Below are 20,521 nucleotides of genomic sequence, written 5' to 3' on the forward strand. Positions count from 1 at the left end.
GATCATAATGTTGAGAGCAGCTAGTGGCATGAATGGCCTGCCATAGTTAAGTCCAACTTAAAGTCGTTCTAAGTCTTTGTGAAACCCTCCCCAAAACTTTACATATTATCTGACCACATTTTCTTTGATGCATTTACATAGTGATTGAGGAGGCACTTGAGAAGTACAAGATGGATGAGATATGTGCGGGATTTAATGGGGGTAAAGATTGCACGGCCCTTATACACCTCTTCCATGCTGTTGTTAAAAGGTAACGTAACCTTCATGCTCTGCTCCACGTTTGTGGAATTCTCTTCCAGCCTCCATTCGTTGCATCTCTGATATTACTTTGTTTAGATCAAAATTAAAAACCTATCTAATGGAAGAGACATATTCAACCTAGTTCTTAAATTGTAACCTTACCTTGTTATCTTATGTTTGATAATTTCACTTTAAATTTGTTCTCTTGTCATTACTCTGTTTAGTTTTACTTGCATCAATATTGTAAAGCGCTTTGATGTAAATCTCGTATGAAAAGCGCTATATAAGGAAAATTTATTGTTATTATCATTATTAACCAAGCCAAATGTAGGGGGAAGTCAAGCCATATCCTAAATACAAAAAGACATATAGCTAGTAACGTCAGTGAATTAAAAATTCATATTTGACCTATCTAACTGAAAATTTAGGTACGAAGGTGGTTGATGAATTTTTTTCCTTCAAATTTTAATGTTTGTTTCTCAACAGTTAATAAAAAAAAGTGTAAGTGTTGGCAATTGCAAAAGGAATGGTTGTTTGTTGTAAGTTTTCAATTGAATACGAGAAAAAGGTTGTCTTTTGTGGAATGTTCACAAAGATATCTAGTATTTATTTTGTTTTTATACAGTCCAGGGCCCCTTCTTATGAAGAGTTGATATTAACCCTACGTTAACTGGGGGGGGGGGGGGTCAATTTGACCCCCCCCTGTAGAAATTTCGCGACTAATCCGAAACCGCGGCAGATATAAAATTTTCCTTTCATGACTTTTTTCTTTTGAGTCTTACGCATCTTTTAAAACGATTTTTTCGAAAATCGGACGTATAGTTACAAAGTCACGTGACCTTTTGTCTCCGCATGTCAGCCCGAAAATCGCTCATTTTTGTGATTTGTGTACAAAACATACGGAAATGTCATTTTTCCTAAAAAGAGATAAAACATTGGTTATTTAGTCTTGTTTAAAGTTTAGGTGTTTGTTTTGGGGGCAAAATAGTTGAATTGTAGTTATAAATTAGATAAAACAACAAAAACAATAAAATACATAAGTTAAAAAAACAATGAAATACATAAGAAATTATCAAAACAAGAGATAACATAAGGAATAACCTGGCTCTTCCAATTTTTTGTGTTGTATTATTATTCCAAATGGTCTAACAAATATATGTAGTGAAAAAGTATGCTTAAATATAAATAATGTATGATTTATGGGCAAAAATGTGAATTTTATGACCTTATTTGCATAAATTACCATAAATATGCAAATGAGTGAATTTTTCAAAAAATTGAAATTACCATAGTATATATATACATATATATATATATATATATTCTATACACTTCACTTGACATGTATGCAAATTTTCGCGGCGATCGGCAGTGAAACGGCCGAGATCTTAGGGGGGGTCAAATTGACCCCCCCCCCCCCCAGTAAAAACCTGGTCTGAAATAGCCCAGTTAAAATAGGGTTAAAGGGCCCATGGCATCGAAAAACAATAGCATCATAATGTCAGACATGTCAGACTAAACTAATATTCTAGAATATACAATGGTATGTAATTTCCCCCAGCTTAGCACACGTTCATAATAGAATTGCATGCTTCCATACATATGTACAATACATCATTGCCTTTGTCTTCCTGGTGATGCTACAGCATGTCTGACATAGCAACTTGTATGTTGCTATTGTATTACATATTGTAACAGGTGGTGGACTTCGGCAAAGATACATATCACTTTCTCAAGTTTGCTCATTGATGACTGACAGATGATGCCACAAGGGGAATGAGATAGAGGGTTTTGGGGTAGAGCTTAATAGCAAGTTTGAAAAACAAATATTTCAACAAATATTTCAAAATCTATGAAACAAATTCAGAAGTTTACATATCAAAATATGAGATGTACGTAGGACCGCACACCAACAGGAATACACATGTATTTCAATGTCATGGGCCCTTTAAATAATAACTTATTTGCGTTTTGACATCAATCACAACTGTGTATTGAGAGATAAGTTACTGCAAACTTCTGTTTTATTAGAGAACTCTTTATAAGACGGAGCCCAGTTGTTTAATTTACCTTTTGGTCATTTTTTCCACTATGCATTAGGAAATACCCGGATTACAAAGGCCAGTTACAGGTCTTGTACATACAGCACCCTCACGGTACATTCAAGGAAGTGGATGAGTTTGTAGACGAGTCGGTAAAAAGGTGAGCTTAACTGGTTGGGTAATCAATGTCTCTATTTATATTTTGATTTAGGCAGAGAGAGAGAGAGAAAGAGGAGGGAGGAAGGGGGTAGGCATTAGGGACTTTTAGATTTGCACAACGTCAACGACAACGTGGATTGCTACGATCGACGTCCTTTTAATGCACTGCCTTAAATGGACGTCACACGTATCAGTCAACGCAATTCTAAGATTCCCTATTGTGAGAGAAGAAAGGAAGGAGAGGTGGATAGGGGAAAGGAAAGTAAGGAAGGATGAAACACACCCCCCCCCCCCCCCAAAAAAAAAAAGAAAAAAAAAAAAAAAGAAAGAAAGGCAGCCATAAAAGAGGTACATTGTAGAAAGGAAGAAATAGAGAAAGATGGGAGAGATTAGTAAGAGAGAGAGAGAGAGAGAGAGAGAGTGAAAGAGAGAGGAACGTTTGAAAGGAAGAGGCTTGCAAGAGAGTTAATGTAGAAACTGCCCTCCTCCCAAACAACCAAGATCTAATCCCATAACAGGAGAACAACCTATATTTTCCTCATGTACTGTGGTACAAATACAGAAAGATATAACAGAAATGAATGAATGAATATGGAAAGAGATGTGCTCAAAAAAGAAATATAACTTACAATAAGTTGGTCTGAGTTTACTCTTACCACAGTAAATAATTGAATCTGTGTTAACTTTAAATTTCAATATTCATTGAAAAGATTTCTTTGGCAAAGATAAAAGTTGATTACTGATGTCATGTTGACTGCAAAATGCAAAGATTAATTGAGTTAATTATTTTCTGTCACTATGTGTATTTTGTCCTCGGTTAATTTGTTTATGTTATATTCTTACGTTTGATGAGAATGATAATATCATATATGAACAATATAATTAATTTATACATCTAACAACTAATGTTTGTTTCCCTTATTAAAAATGCATTTAAAGATAAAGTTGAGTTTAGGTCATGCGATTGCATTATGAAAGAAACGGTGTGGGATCGATCAGGAAAGGTTGATCATCTAGCATATTGGTGTGTACTGCAATGATCTGGATTCATCAAAATGATAAGAAATTTGGCCCAGTCTTGGTAAACTAACAAGCACTGTACACAGACATATGTATATGGGACTACACAAACATATGGCATTAAAATCTATCCCGATTTTTATGCTGTTACGTGCCATATTTAGAATATTAAGGCATTTTGAAGAGCCATGTTTTCCAGGGAACATTTTTGAACTGATGTTCTTTCGCACTTGCCTACCGTAATAACAATAATGCTCACAAATTATTTTTCACCTCTTCCCAGAACTCAACCTTCTCTTTAAACTTGCTTCAACATATCTTTCCTTACAGGTACAACCTGAAGACCATTTTGATACAGGGGCGGATAAAAGATGCATTATGGGAATTGAAGAAGAGTAACCCGTCAATCAAAGCTGTCTTAATGGGAACGAGACAGACTGACCCACATTCCGGTAAAAAAAAAGAAGTGGATTTTCTGCAACTTTCTGGTTGTAGTGAATGCATATCACACCATTGCCCTCATGCCCTTCTTTCCTGGTCTTCTTAATGTGTCTATAAAATTGACTCGTATATCATTTTAGTACATCAATATTGCAAATATCTCACTTATAACAGATGCTCCAGAGTTAATTATAACAAATACATTTATATGAATTTTCTTGACCGATGTTATATTTCACCAAGGCAGATGTACAAACACTGACTTCATTGGCATTGCCCCCCACCTTTAAATGTTTTTTGTATTAACCTGTTGACTACTGAATTGTATAGGTGTCATAGGCTTAACACAGGGACCACCAGGTTCCCGTAAGCAGAGGGTTAAAACAGAAATACAGTGCCATATAAATGCTGTGAGTCATCAGATCATATCATTTCCCTTTTTCTTACAGCGAGCCTGAGTAACTTCTCCCCGACCGATGAGGGTTGGCCGGAGCTAATGCGGGTCAACCCTATGCTGTTCTGGAGCTATCATGATGTCTGGGTCTTCCTACGACGCCTATTTGTGCCTTACTGCAGGCTCTACGACAAAGGGTGAGGAAAGGAGGTCGTTATTGTTCTATACATTCCTTTATGATATGATATTATGTAATCTGTAAAGGCTTCCATGGTGATGATATCACTGAGCAGGGTTTGCAGTTACACCACGCATTCTTTTGACAGAGCTCGTTAGCCCTGAAAAGGGCCCACTCGTGCTCTATCTCTTAAGAATACATGGTGTAACAGCAAACCTTGCTCAAATTTAGGATGTTGTGTTGAAAACGTGCTTTAGTTTCAGATATTGTTTACTTTGGTCTGTATTCTAAAATTTAAATCCAATGCTGGGTGTAAGCTCAGTCTAAAATAAAGTTCATCAATGGATTAAGGGTGAGGAATTCTTATTATACTTATATATTATACTATCATACTAAAAATATGTCTGTATCCTAAAATTTTGCTGGGTATAAGCTCTGTCCAAGATCTAAGGTTTTCCTTTGCTTATGCTGACTTTAGTCCTTGTATCAGGTTAAACTGATTTTGTAGAACACAACCTTTGCGTTATTGTTTTAATTGTGTGTTTGTACTTAGGCAAGAAATTAAATAACCTTTCAAAAAAGCCCAGTTGGAATAGGGTTCAGATGAGTGGTAAATGATATTTGTTTTTAAAATTTGGGGGGAACATTGAAACGGACAATGCTCTCCCCACACCACCTCTCCCCTCTCCCCTATTATTTTCTCATAGAAGACCAGTTAGAGAGCTTTGATTGAACTTATAAGGTAGCTTTATTGAGGCACTGTGCAGTCAGACATCAAGTACTGGCATAAGTGATGGGTTGCAGGTCAATCTGGCGCTGCTCAGTGGCTGCCGGGCTCACAATCAATTGGGCATAAAGAATTTCCATTTCGGTTTAATAAAATTTGAAGTGGACTTTAAAAGATTATTATTATTATAATTATTCTATATTTAGTTATACATGCTATTCTGTATTTGCAGACTCTGTTAACCAGCTATCAATACAACCCCCATAATCAACTTTTCATTTGTTTTCAATCTCCCTCTCCCTCTGATAGCTACACCTCCCTTGGCAGTGTTTCCACCACTTCAGCTAACCCTGCCCTGATGTACACCACCGAGAGGGGCGAGATTAAGCACCATCCGGCCCACAAACTGGTAGAAGAGGAACAAGAGAGGTCCGGAAGAAAACCGTTCTCTCCCAAATGATGATGGGCTCCTAGTGATTTAGACAGAACAAGTATCTTATGAAACAGTTACAATTCATCAAGATGGTTGTAATAACGATTTGAAAGTTCTTGTATCACATCCAAAATGAAAGATTTAAAGCCCATCTGTACTAGTTTACAGAAGGGATTAGACCACCCTGCAAGGTCACTGATAGGTGGTTATCTCATCAAATCAGCTCTCAATTAACATAAGAAAAAGAGGATAATGGTCACCAATTAGGCATGGTTTGCTATATAGAGGGTGCATTTAGCTATAAGTAGTGCAGTGGGGCTTAACTGTAACAGTTTTGATGTCTAGAGTTCAGACAACTTCCTCATCTTCCTTCAGACTGCCAATTCACGTCTGAGGAAGATGTCTGAACTCCAGACATTGAAACTGTTACAGGTTGCCCAACCTAGCAACAATTACTATGTGCAAGGAGAAGTCCATCTTTGAAGACACAAGTATAAGTAAATTTTCCTTTTGGATGTGATACATGAACTTTCAGATCATCAGAACAAGTATATATCTTGAGATGTATCAGGTTAAAAAAAACCCATTAATTATGGGATTACATGTACTAACATATTCAAATTTATGCATGTGTCTTCCCGTATTCCATGCGAAGCAACTGTTCAATTCATCTGTTGCTAGGTTGGGCAACTTCTGATGAGCTCTTGAGTGATAAAAAGGACCATATATTAGGAAGTATGTATAGATTCATATTACAGTATACCTCAGATAGTATGTCTATGAAGTGTATCAAACATCCCCCCCCCCCCCCCAGGCTTCCCTGCATTCTGAATGCGTTGGGGAAGAAGTACCTCCCCAAATGATTGTGAAATTATCTTTTTGTTCTGTGTATAAAATGGTTCAACGTACACTGGTTTATTGCCTCTTTTGCTTTCCCTTTCCCATAATCATTTTATTTTTTATTTTACCACTTGCCTCGTCAGGCAAGTAAATCATAGAATCATTTACCCAGATACATAATCAATTTGTCCCCAATCTTTCCTATGAAATAAGTCTTCATTTGATAACATTTATTAGTGGTCATATGAGCAATGATTAATATGTCATCCGTTGAGAGTGAGAAGGGTGGTAGGTGCTGGTGAAAGTTTTAGAGCTCTTATCTCTTTTACAATCCTGTTTTTTTTCATGTCAAGTCACTTTACTCTCCCTCTTTCCATTGGTGTATTCTGTCATTGTCTCTATTACTCTTTTCTCCCTGCTATCTTTTTCCATTTTACTCTATACTTCTCTTTCTCTGGCCATGTCTGTCTCTCACTTTTGATCTCTTTCCTCATCAGAATCTTTCTCTCCCTACGTCTCACCACCCTCCCGTTTCAAATGCCTTTTTTTTCCATTTTTGTTATGCTATAGAACTCATCATTAATTTTGGGGCAGTTATAAGTGTGTGATTTTTCATTTAACTTTGTTACAAAGCATTTCATATACAGGCAACAGAAGAAATTTGTGGAGCACATTTTTTCATGTCTCATCTCAATCATGCATGTGGTATCTTACCATCACTAAATTGATCATTCAATGATGTTTTTGTTCATTCAATACACTATTTTGATCATTCAATGTCTTTGTTCATTCAATACACTATTTTGTTCATTCAATGCACTATTTTTATAGCTAATAATGAAATTGGCTGTTATTTTATACGATCCCCTTCCATGTGAAAATTTGAAGAAGTCTCTGAGAGTACTTTCATGCCATGTAACGGTAGTAGTCGTAAGTGAAGATAAGTTTTATGAAAACGAAATGTAATATACAAGAAAGTAATACTATGTATGAAAGTGTTCATGCAATATTTTTCAAGTATTTTTGGTTACCTTTGTATGAAGAAAATATTATCAGTGTAGAATATTGATTAAAGATATCTATGAATATAAAACAAATAAATGATTGTAGAGTTATTTGAAGTTGATCTTGTTGCTAAGACAATGCAAACATTAGGCATGCACAATATTGCTTGGCATGACGAAAACTCGTCGTTTAAAATTGAAACCCCCATTTGACTTTCACTTCTCCTAGAGCTAAGCCTAAAGTAAACACTAGCGCTAGATAATGTAATCCCCCTGCCGAGACCTTGGCGGGGTGATAGAGAGGGAGAAAGAGTGCTAATTTTCAGTTAAAATTGTTGTTTTATCGCCAATTCTGGGTCATTTTGCTTTGTTCGAACTTTCATTTTGGTCTCCATCTAAATTATAAGTGACTTTTGGACATGTAAATATCTTAAAACAAGTAAAACACATATTTCCTACTTCTCATTTCCTTTCAGGTAGAGCCCCAGTAAGAGTTTTTTTACACTATTACGTAAGATGATGAAGAGTACAGCTGCAATATAATATCATTATCTCTCACGCAGAGCTGCAAGGCTCTGTCCAAGTTTTAACGAGAAAAACAAAACGTTGATGGGATGACAAAACCTCGTATCTCAAAAATCATGAATTTTCAGGAGAGCGGAAAAACATTTTCTGTCTCAAGAGACTTAGTGCTGTGACACCGTCCTTTGTGTAGAATTTGTGAAAAAACCGAGACAGGAGGCGTTCCATGGATTTATCAGGTGGTGTCGTAGGCCATTAGGTACACAATTATGCAAACAAATCAAAATCTAAAAAAAATTGAGATTTTGTCACCCCACCGACTAAAAGTGGGTCTTGATACCCCCACCTGATTTACATTGGTTCCTGTGTAATAGTGGTGGGGTATAAGTTTAATCGAGTTTTTCGTTATGAATATGGGTATCATGACACACTCGTTTGACCGTACAGTAATTATAGTAACCATCAAAAATCGACCGGGAGTGAAATACCGGTATGCTAATTATGATCCTCGCAATCAACATCACGTGACAAGCTTTGGACCAATCACACCTTTATATCTGCATAAAGAGCTATCTAATATTGAAACCTTATTGACCTTAGAACTGGGAATGTCATTGTAAAATTTATTTAGAAAATTTGAATAAATTTGGTCTTGGAAGAGAGAAAGCAAGGTATTACATTATCAAAGGAATTGTGCAGTATCTTCAATAATTTATTTATTTTCTTTAAAAACAGTGACATTAACAAGTGAGAGATAATAATAATAATAATAATAATAATAATAATCTGTTTTTTTATATAGCGCTCAATACACCGATCTAACGATGTGCCTAAGCGCTTTACAGATAATGCCATGGTTCCAGAATAAGTAGAATTAAAGAACTGTCAGAGCAAGTTCATGCTATATTATATTAAAATACTAAGTACAACGTTCCAAGAAAAGAAAGTTTGAAATTCAACATCAGCACAAATTCATATTTGGCTATAAAAACAACTAACATCATTATTCTGTAACAGATTTTCTAATATCATTTAAATACAGTATACAACAACAATTTAATGTATAATTATGCTATAATTTATATTTCATCCTGTAAGCAAGCATTACTAATTTACGAATAACTGATGAGAAGGCACTTTTAGCTACAGAATTGGGAGAAAAAATCTGTATGGATTCAGCAAATGTCTGGCAAAATCAGAGGAATGGTCACATGAACATAATTCTTAATTTCTCATAACAAAATATTAAAACATCAAACACAATTCAAGAGTACATAATATGAAAGAATAGTATACATAGTGAAATAACCATGTCCATTGACACTACCACCCTTGTGTCAAAGCGATTATTTGTAGATTATTTGTAGGCCATTTTAAATAAATAATGACACAAAAAGAAATGGTTTTTATTCTTAACTTTGTTGGCTGTATATAGGACAGAATGGTTGAGTTTGGCCATTTGTTCTTTCATATATTCCCCCAATGAACTGCTATACATGCTGATCATGATGCATGTAAAGAAAATCAGAGAAATGGCTTCTCTCAAGAGTTTTTGCTTCATTGTGAGCTTGACATGTAAGATATTTTGGCATGGAATCTTGTACAGCATATGGACAGTGAAACGAAATCTCACACTGTAAAAGTGATCAATTTTAATGAGAGAAAAAACAAAAAAGACAAAACAAAAAGCTGAGATGATACAAAGCTTTTTTACATGATGGAGAAAATGCTTGTTTTCAACTTATAATTGATATCTTTATATACACTTCTCAAACAAAATATTTACAAATCCTTAGTACTACATAAATTACATTACATCCCCGAATATCATTCTTTATCCCCATTTTGATACAGAAGATCGTAAGTTTACAGTGGTAATTGTATTCTTTAAATTATTATCTCCAGAACTCTAAAAAATATGAACAAATCTAAAGTAGGAAACCAACACAGTTTAGACATCATATTTGAGACCTCATTCTTCACAGAACACTTTTTTGGGGTTGGATGTAGCCTCTTCCTCAGTCGCAACCTTTGGCTTCTTGGCCAGAGTCTCCCCATCTTCTAGCTCCTCTGTCTCTGCTGCGGCTCCCTGTGGATCCTTCACTGGCTCCTTGTCAGCTCCTGCAGGATCCTCTGATGTTCGAGTGCTGGTGGTGTTCTCCTTCACCTCTGGCTCCTGTTTAGCTGCTGAATCCTCTTGCGAATTCTAATCAGACATGATTGACATGATTGATTGATTTGAATTTTATTCCATTTCATATATCAATTGTTTGCACAATAAAGAACATAGTTGACAAAGTTCAAAATTATGAAATGAAGCAGGAATCTACTGGAAAGCATTATTGTTTTTATAGGTTCCCCAAGAATAAATATAATATGAATATTATCAGAATTTCAGAATGCAGGAGAAATCAAAGCCAAAATTGGATCCAGATATATGAAGTTATGACATGATAAAAAACAACAATTAAAACACCATACTGACTTGCAGATGTAAAGTATCAACAGTATTCAGATGAATATTGGCTAAGTATTTTTTAATCGTCTTGTTAAAGCCAGACATGATTTTTTTTCTTCCTTTCTTTATCTTTTATCAATTAAGTATTCATCTCTGTTACTAGGAATTAGAGGTCAAAATTCTCACAAAACTTTCCAAGTAATTTCATTTACGAACATGATCCCTTCGACCTCCCACCCTATTTAACGTGCTTGTCATTTCAAACTTTGTCTCAGGAAAGAAGCTGAGATGAAATAGACATTTACTTTCTCTTCATCATTTTTGAAGTATCTAGTTACTTACCGCTGGTGTAATGGTTTTATCAGTGCATTCTCTGACATCATCAGTAGTTTCTTTGGTTTCTTCTGTGAAAAGCAAACCAGACAAACTGTAAACATGATTTTCCTCTTTTGTCTGTAAATATTCCACATTTATATAGCGCTTAATACATCAACGATGTCTCTAAGTGCTTTACAGAGATATTAATAATCCAGTGCAGATACATGGTTGCATTCAAAATATATACATTCAAAACTACAAGATTAGTATCTGTTCTTCATAAATTGAATATGATTATTTTACTTTTTGTAATGCACTTCGAGAACCCATTTAGAGTTGAACTGTGCTAGACATATAACAGCTATATATTATTGTCATTATTACTGTATTATTCTTTTTTTTAATACAGCTCTTCTTTTAGCTCACAACTCAACTTGCCTTTGCGACTGACCCAAAAATCTTGAAATCTACAGTTGGCTTTAAAAGAAATAAATATTTAACCATTTTTGGGAGAAAAAAAATATTAAAGCATTCAATACTGAGAAATATCAGCCCGAAGAGGGAGGATTTTTTTTATTCTTATTTTTTATTTTTTTTTATAAGTAGATTATTAACAAAAAGATTTCAGACCTTCCGACCCATGTTTTGGCACCTATAAAAGGGCAATACAACATTTTTTTTAATAGACCTAATGGACTGATTGTTAGGTCTTGATCCGATCTAGATGACAGCGATCTAGATTGATATACCTTGCATGGCATTCTTGGGCACTGATGACGTAGCAGCTAAGTTAGCTGACTCTGCTGGCTGGCCCGGGCTATCTGCACAGTGTTCGGCAGTGTCCGCAGTTACAGGGTCTAGACTTGGCAAGTTTCCTGTCTCCACTTCAACCCCCATCTCTTCTACCGGTTGGGTATCCATATCCTACATGAATTCAATACAAAAATGCTAATAGTCTAATAAAAGTACACAAAAAGGAATTAGGCCTACAAACATATTAATATCTTTATTATATTTTTAATTATATTAAATTTCTAAACTATCATAGGATCTAGATATAGAATCTACATCATGTATGAATGAAAAAGGAACACGAAAATAAATGTAAAAGCTAACATATCAAATAAAAATAACTCTTTGACACTGACACTAGTGACAGACATGATAAAGATATTAAATGCAAATAACCAAGTAAATTTAAATATTAAAAGTGTCATTGAATAGGTAGGTCTAGACCAGAATCTATAGGGGAAGTGTAAAACGGGGTAGGAATTTAACGATGAGAAAAGAAAAGGGAAGGACAAAAATAATGGGGGGAAAGGAGGAGAATCTCAATAAAAAAAGAGAGAAAAGGAAGCTAGCATAGACTACAGAAGACTAAGATTAGATCTAGATCTAGATCTATGGCCTTTATGTGGCGCTGAAAGAAAGTTTTGATAATTGCAAGTTGCAAAATTTGTAACTGATATTTGCAATCAATTGCAACTCAACTTTCTTGCAACACCCCACTGGCACTAGATCTAGGTCTAGTAGACCCTACTAATTTCCTAGGATTTTGTTTCTCTCTCTCTCTCTCTCTCTCTCTCTTTTTTACTAATGAGGCGTTGACCGGGGGGGGGGGGGGCTGAAAGAAACTTAAGCTTGATTTAGATTATTTAGGGGATTTGCAATTGATTGCAAATTTATTGCCACGCCCCAGGTGGGAAGTGGAGAGAGATAGAAAGAGAACTAACGTTAGATCTAGCCTAATCTCTGTCTAGAGAGTAGGCTCTAGAGAAGAAAAGGAGCACACACAGATACAGCAAATCTAGTTTGATGATGGTCTAGACTACTAAAGATCTAGATCTATCTAGGCCTAGATCTAGAGGTCTACTAGGCTACTACTACTAGAGATGTCTAGACTACCTTATTTAGCTTTTAATCGCAACTCAAATACGCGATTCTGATTGGTTGAAAATCAAGTTGCGTTTAGTTTTTTGAGTTGCTTTTGTTTTAACCGCAACCTTATGTGCAAGAGTAGAGGGCCCAGGCCCCGGGGAGTGTTTCACAAAGATCCTAAGTAGAACTTAACACTAAGTTGGACTTAAAAAGTATGGACAGCCATTGGAGCCTTAAAATGAAATATATTCATAAGCAAAAAATTGGAGTATTTTAGACTTTTCATCAATTCCATATCAAGAACATGATATCTCCCATGATAATAGAAAATATGAATGATTTGAATCAACATTTTATGACTTCTAAAAAAAAATTACAAAATATTTTCAAGGATGCTAATGGCTTCCCATAAATTTTAAGTCCAACTTAGAGATAAGTTCAACTTAACTTTAGATCTAGGATCTTTGTGAAACACCCCCCAGATAACTCCCTCCCCAGAATCACACACACACAAGCGCAAACACGCACATGTCCAGACAAATAGTTTTCAAACAAGTCTAGATCTAACTTAGATCTATCTAGACCGAAGTTTCTGTCTGTTTCGTTCGTATAAGCCTCTGATTTCAGAGGAGCCGGCCCTACCCAAATCAGAGGCTAACGAACGAAAGAGATCTAAAAACTGTCCCAGGACATCCAGATCCATCACGAATCCCAGGTCTAATCCCGGGTCTAATTCTTATATTGATTCTTGTACGGTACTCACGTGCACGTGAATCAGTCAGAAGTCAAGGGCATGCAGGCGATAGAACTAATTCTAACTTTATCAACTGTTAATGTTCCTCTTTTCTAGTCACCGTTGTTCTAGATCCTTGAGCTGGGCTGGCAAATTTGAGCAACCTCGACCTCTTAAAAAAAATACAAGTTTTACCGTTAATTACGTACGTTTAACGTGTGCGCGTTCATATGGCGTTCGATCGATCGTGCGCTTAAATACGGTAATATAATGCGCGTCGCACGCGCGCGCCGATACTAGTATTGACCGATTTCTCGATGGCCTTGATCATTAGTGGCCGTTGATATAGGAGGGGGGGGGGGGATCTGTTTTCATGTTCTCTTTTTTTCTCACCCCCCCCCCTCCCCTCTCTTAGAATTAAGATACTAATTTCCTTTTCTCTTTGCTTAAAAAAAGAACTACTGTAATCATGGTATCAAACAATGATGATTTCTGATGATTTCATTGTTTAGTACCATGGTTACCATGGATGGTATAATTAGGACAAAAAAACCATGGTTAACATGGTTCTTTTTTAATTCCCCCCCTTTATTTTCTCAATTTATTAATGGGAGCATTTGTCACCCTGCCGATCACCTTCGGGTCCAATCAAGATAACTGATAAGTGCTTTACTCCAGATGCGGCGAAGTTTCATTATTCAAAAATTAAAAATAATATTTTCGCTCGCGGTCATCCACCCTATATCGACCTATTGGCCCAAATTCACAACAGAGGTTTAAACCTCTGATTTTCTGATTCACAATGGAGGTTTAAACCAGGGGGTTTAAACCCCCGGGTTTTTTTGTACCACTGTTGTGAATTCTGGCCATTGAGTTTACAAGCACTAGAGAACAAAAATTCCCAATATAATTATATATGACCAATAAACTAGATGAATAAGATTATCAAGGCCGTCGAATTTTGGGTGCGTGATGGGTCCAGAGTGATCTTGTGGGAAGAGAAACGTTGTGAAAACCACCACCACCACCACCATGAAAAGCTACCAATCCCGACCAAGGAACAGCTGCCCCCTGGCCATACATGTGATTGGAAGACGCCATAGGCTTCGCACAGGGGTGGGGCGATGTAAATACAACATGCATACATGGGGATATACCGACGACACAGACACCAACTGCGAGTGTGGAACATTTTGTGCAATCCATGTCACACCTATTAAGATGTCCACTCCTAATTGACCAATGCTGCCTGGAAGACCTGATGGCAGCAAATGAGAAGGCTCTTCAGTGTGCCAAGGCCTGGCAGAGCATTTGAGGACACGAAAGAAGAATACAAAGTGTATTATATCCTTTTCTTGAACATGATATTATTTATTTTTGGTGCTTGATAAATCTTTATAGATATTTATCACAACTATAACATTTTAGATGGTTACCATTTCGTTTTTTTTTTCTGTTTTTTTTTCTTCTTTCTTCTTTTTTTCTTAATTAAAAAAAAAAAATTCAATTATGAGTTCTGAGTTTTTGATCGATCGGATGGGTGGTACATGCACAACATTACTTATTATAGGCTCTGTATAAGCTTGGCTTGTTAGAACTCTTGTGAGTAATGTGCGGGATTCCATATCCTCAAACTGCTGGCGAACAGAGCAACAAGACCAAGCTCTGTAATTATTAGGATCTCTGTCCAGTAGTGCCGTGTTTGTGCCATCGAACTGGATCGACCAAATCAATTGTTTCATGCAATATTTTTTCCCGTAACATGAGAGTAATTTTAATAGTTTCATACTATTAATTGAATGTAATGTTAACTGTTATTGTATAATTGTTTTAAATGGGGGCACGCTACAAGAGTCCTATCTCGCACCCCGGGGCAACGTGTCTGACACGGCCGGTTGTAGCAACTACTCCGAAGATCAAGATTACATTAATCTTGATCTAAGGAGACACGAACGAACGAAATGTAGGCGTACTATCACCTCCTTTTCAATTCCAGTTTCTCTCTCTACCTCTTCTCCCTGGCTACCCCACCTCCCTCTCCCCACCCCCTCTCCCCCTCTCTTTCTCTCTCCATCTCTCCCTCCCTCTCTCTCTCTCTCTCTCTTTTTCCCCGGCTACACCCACTCCCGCCCCGCTGTCTCTCTCTCTCTTTCTCTCCCGCTATCTCACTCCCTCTCTTTTTTTTCCCCCGGCTACACCCACTGCCGCCCCGCTGTCTCTCTCTCTCTCTCTCCCCCTCTCTCTCTCTTTCCCGGCTACACCCACTCCCGCCCCGCTGTCTCCCCCCCCCCTCTCTCTCTCTCTCTCTCTTTCTCTCTCTCTCTCCCTACCTCTCTCTTTCTCCCTGGCTCCACCCACCCCCCCTCTCTCTCTCTCTCTCTCTCTCTCTCTCTCTTTTCTCTCTTTCCCCCGTCGGTAGTGAGCCGTTTCATTTTTTTATTGCAGGCAACTTGTAGCATATACCAAGCCCTGATGATAATTATACTATAAATGACCAACATTACCCATGCAAAATCTAATTAAAGTGAGCACGTTCGGTATGTCTTTCCACTGAATAACGCCCTAAAAACCTAATTAAATCCAGCGCATGAATGACTTTCGTAAAGGGTATATGCCCTAATGTAGAATGAGTGTTGCATTTAATAATGAACTGTGTCATAATCATGTTAAAGGGAAGGTTGAGTTCTGGGAAGAGGTGAAAAATAATTTGTGAGCGTTATCATTGTTATTATGCAAGTGTGGAAGAACATCAGATTAAAAATGCTCCCTGAAAAGCACGGCTCTTCAAATGCCTTAATATTCTAAAAACGGCACGTAAGTTATGTAACAGCATAAAAATCGGAATGGATTTGTTTGCAACATGTTCGTGTAGTCCTCTTTATGTGTACAGTGCTAGAATATAAACTTTACCAAGAGTGTGCCAAATTTCTTATCATTTCATGATTCCAGAACCTTGCAGTACACATGCACCAATACTTTTGCCAGATGATCAACCTTTTTTGATCGATTCCACAACGTTTCTTTCACAATTCAATCGCATGACCAGAACTTAACTTTATCTTTAAAGCCCAAGTCCACTCCAAAAATAACTTACTTTCAATATAACCAGAGAAATCAGAAAAAGCAATCAAAACAAGTTTGAGCAAAATCGGATAACTAATAAGAAAGTTATGAACTTTTAATGACATGAAAAACTTTGAAAATCACTACACAAATTGGCAACTCACTCATGAATCTGTGACGTATGGTCCTCACTATCCACTAATTATTTTCTTTATATTAATAATATAAATTTCCTATTTTCACCCTTACCCTTTCACCCTCAATAATTATGAAATACAATATTCAGACAATAGTATTCTTCAAAATTCATAAAAGTTTTTGGGAAATGTCATGCACGCAATATGATACAAATCATATAACCAGGGCAAAGACATGAGGAAATCAAGTTTTGGGGGATAAAAAGGGAAATTAATGGGATTAAAATATATAAAGCAATTGATAAGTTGTGAGGACATGACGTCACAAACTGATATCCATCTTGGCAATTTGTGTTGTGAATCTCATTGTTCCATAGTTTTACATACTTTTTCAAAAATTCATAACTTTCTTATTAGTTATCCGATTTTGCTCAAACTTTTCTTGATGGGTTTGTCTGATTTTTCTGCTTTTATTGAAAGTAAGTTATTTTTCGAGTGGACTTATCCTTTAAGCAGTAGTGTATAGGTAGGGGTTGCACCGGCGGGTGAACCGTGTCCCCATTAAATGGTGAACACAAATAAAATAAAATAAAGTAAATGAAAAGAGGGAGAGAGAGAGAGAGAGAGAGATGACTCGGCCCCTCCCACAGTGAATTTGTTAATTTTCATTTTTATCCACCTCTGAATAGTCCGTTGCGCCCCTCCCCCGGCATCGGTTCTGGTAGATTTTATTTTAGGGAGGGGGGCGGGAGGGGCTTGCATCATGTATAATGTGCCTCGCAAATTATTTCTTTTTGAACCGCCACTGCTCCCCCGCCCCTTACAATGCCGGAGCATGAATAATCCTTGAATGTATGTACCCTCGTTTTGCCTGGATGGATGCATTATTTTGATTGAGGCACAGACAGACATGGTCAGGAATGACATTTCGCATGAACTCAACACGAAACCATCGTTTGCAATTATCACAGAATTTTATATTACGTATCTACCAAATTAAAGACTGAAGCCCTAGAAATGACAACAACGAAACACGACGCATAAAAAGTGACCTACTTCATTATACATTTTTATACAGAAAAAAAAATCTATACTGTCCATGCGATAATATAGGGACCTGTAAATCAATCCATCATTATAGAAATGAACGTATTTTAGACCTAAATCTCGATACAGCTTATCAATAATATTCCACCTTGAACTATACAGTGCGTCCCAGAAAAAATGAAACCGAGAATTACCGATGTTTGATCATTACTTAATCAGAATTATAATCGATAAATGACACATATGTAAAGTTTAGATCCCCCTCTTTCATTAAATGCAACATAATTATGATGCATATATCACGCATAGTATTTGAAGAGAAGGAACCAAAAAGTCATTTGGCGGACGGTATCTGAATTCCAAAGAGAAAATCACATTTCTAGAAAGTTGAGTTTCTGCCCTTTCATATGACACCTCAATCAGGAAGATGAGCTAGGAATAGCAACGTTCCGTTTGTTTAAAGTAATGCTTGCATTTCTATGGTTTGATTAATCGAATTCGTTTTCACTGGCTGCCTGCCGTAGCAACAAACGGAATTGACAAAAGACTTAACTCCGTTTCGTTGGCGATCAACCATAGGCGAAAGACTTATGTTAATTGAGAGCTGATTTGATGAGGTAACCATTTAATAATAATAATAATAATAATAATAATAATAATAATAATAATAGTGGCTACTTGTATAGCGCACAGGTCCACCTTTCGGTGCTCATGGCGCTTAGAGAAAAGGACATGACATAAGAAAGAAAAAATACAATGAACCGAAAAACAAAATTCGAAATTCTCCTAGACATGGTAAATTAACTATGCAGGGAGGTCTAATCCTTCCAGCTTAAACTAGTGCAGATAGGTTTTAAGGAAGAAAGTTTTTTTTTATTCTTACATAAAAGTGAAAAGGGTCCGTTATGAAAGGATTCTTTGCTTGTAATGTATTATTCAAGAGGAGGGAAACTTGCATGTCTACCGGCCTCGTGAACTGTATACATTTTTGATATAACTAACGTCATACGAAATAGACAACTCAATACATTATTGAAAAAGAAAGTATATATTATACATGCAGCCATAATGAATATTGGTATTCTAAAAAGGAAAATAGGGGCTAGTGAGGGGGTGAATGTGTCACAAAATAAAACATAATGAACATATTATAATAAATGCCTAAACTTCTAGTTCAAGTTCAAGTTAAAATGTATTGATCATGCACAAATACATGGCATAACAATCATTTCCCTGCATGTGTTTCTTCAATAATATATAGTATCAATGTTCTATCAATGCACACCATTACACAGCACCCATGATTGCCAGCAACACACGACAGTATCCAGGGGCGTACGCAGGATTTTTTCAAGGGGGGGTTTTAAAATATTTAGTTCCCGAAAATTTGAAAATCGCGCTGGCCGAAAAGTCGCTCAGTGGTGGGGGGGGGGGGGGGGGGGGGTAAAAAATTTGCAACGACTCAGCTAGCCGAAAAGTCGCTCAGTGGGGGGGGGGGGGGAAGCGCGGACACTTTTTTTTTTTTTTTTTGGTCTCGAAATTTAAAAATTTGACATTTTTCATCGTTGGGGGGGGGGGCGTAGGTCACCTTTTTTAGGTTAGCCGTGGGTATAATTTTTTTATTTTTTTTATTTTTAAATTAAAAAAAAAAAAAAAAGGGGAGTTTTAGGGTTTTTTTTAGGGGGGTTTACACACATAAAAATACCAAAGGGGGGCTTTGAACCCCCCCCCCCCTGCGTTCGCCCCTGACAGTATCACTCAAAGAAGTTGCTGGCTATCCCATCCCGCACCCAGCTCTACCAGAACTCATTTCCCCCTCGGACAGTAACTGCGTGGAATGCATTTTCAAAGATCACCCTTGACGCTACTTCACTGGAGGGCTTCAAGGGAGCGCTTCCACCAAGCATCTAGACCAAGAACTAGATAGTTTATTCCTCAGCACTACATCCTGACTTATGGATCCTGCTGAGTATCATCGTAGAAGTAGAAGTAGAAGTATCAATTTATACTTGATTATTGATTGGAAGGTTTTTGCAGAGAACTGATATCTATAATCACAGTTTTATGTTGAATTTGAAATGGGTTACAGTTATAACGACTTAAAAGACATGTACAAAAAATGACCAAGAATGCCAAAAAAACGATTGTTATTATGATACAGGAATTGTCAAACTACTACTATCATTGAACCTACACTCCTGAGCGGAATGAATTTCAACCTGCAAAGATGGTTGAAATAAAACACTCCTTTATTGTTAGCCGAAAATAATGAAGACTTTTTGGAAAGTAAAGGTTAAGTCCTTGTGTCGGCATCCACGGCCCACTAGCTCGTGCTTCTCAGACAAAATATAATTAAGAGACTAAGAAATCCAAAGTTGCTATATACGTATGTCACTGATACAGAATATCCGTTAGTTAAAAGTATCTCGACATCACTTGGTCGACATACATGGTGTTACTGTGTGTCATCAGCAAAAAGATGAAATGTTCATGGTGACGATAACTGTTTCCGCGTAGTAATGTGAAATTGTTAAAGCAAGGCAATGAATCTAACACGGATTTCTGTGGTACTCCGAATTCGAAGGAACTAAGATTATGATATATACATGTACCATTGCTACTACACAACGGCTCAGATCTTCAGGAAAAAAGTACCTTGTCGATTGCCTGGACAATGTCCTTTGTTATCTGCAGTACACTTCGGGACAACAATAGGGACTTTTAGATTTGCGTGGACTGATACGTGTGACGTCCATTCAAGGCAGTGCATTAAAAGGACGTCGATCGTAGAAATCCATATATTGTCTTCGTGCGAATCTAAAGTCCCTATTCATCTGCGATAGGTTCCATCAAATAGCGGAAAGTACTTTCGCTATGGGTTTTGATG

The 20,521-nt window shown here is 36.8% G+C and overlaps 1 protein-coding gene and 1 long non-coding RNA gene across 2 annotated transcripts; one reads left to right on the forward strand and one right to left on the reverse strand.

Moving 5' to 3' along the window:
- Positions 1 to 142: 142 nt before the first annotated feature.
- On the forward strand, positions 143 to 4,512 carry LOC115925522 (FAD synthase-like). Its single transcript, XM_030989552.1, has 4 exons — positions 143 to 250; positions 2,341 to 2,442; positions 3,792 to 3,913; positions 4,352 to 4,512. Exons 1-4 carry the CDS (start codon positions 171 to 173, stop codon positions 4,495 to 4,497), a joined length of 450 nt encoding a protein of 149 aa, XP_030845412.1. The 5' UTR covers positions 143 to 170; the 3' UTR covers positions 4,498 to 4,512.
- A 5,460-nt stretch (positions 4,513 to 9,972) lies between these two features.
- LOC100889294 lies at positions 9,973 to 13,453 on the reverse strand. The gene is made up of 4 exons (XR_004064605.1): positions 13,418 to 13,453; positions 11,526 to 11,700; positions 10,801 to 10,862; positions 9,973 to 10,206 (listed from the first exon to the last, which is right to left on the reverse strand). It is a non-coding gene; the product is annotated as an uncharacterized LOC100889294 (long non-coding RNA).
- Positions 13,454 to 20,521: the final 7,068 nt, after the last annotated feature.

This window comes from Strongylocentrotus purpuratus, unplaced genomic scaffold (assembly GCF_000002235.5).
Source record: "Strongylocentrotus purpuratus isolate Spur 01 unplaced genomic scaffold, Spur_5.0 spur5_scaffold_18, whole genome shotgun sequence".
Lineage (NCBI taxonomy): Eukaryota > Metazoa > Echinodermata > Echinoidea > Camarodonta > Strongylocentrotidae > Strongylocentrotus > Strongylocentrotus purpuratus.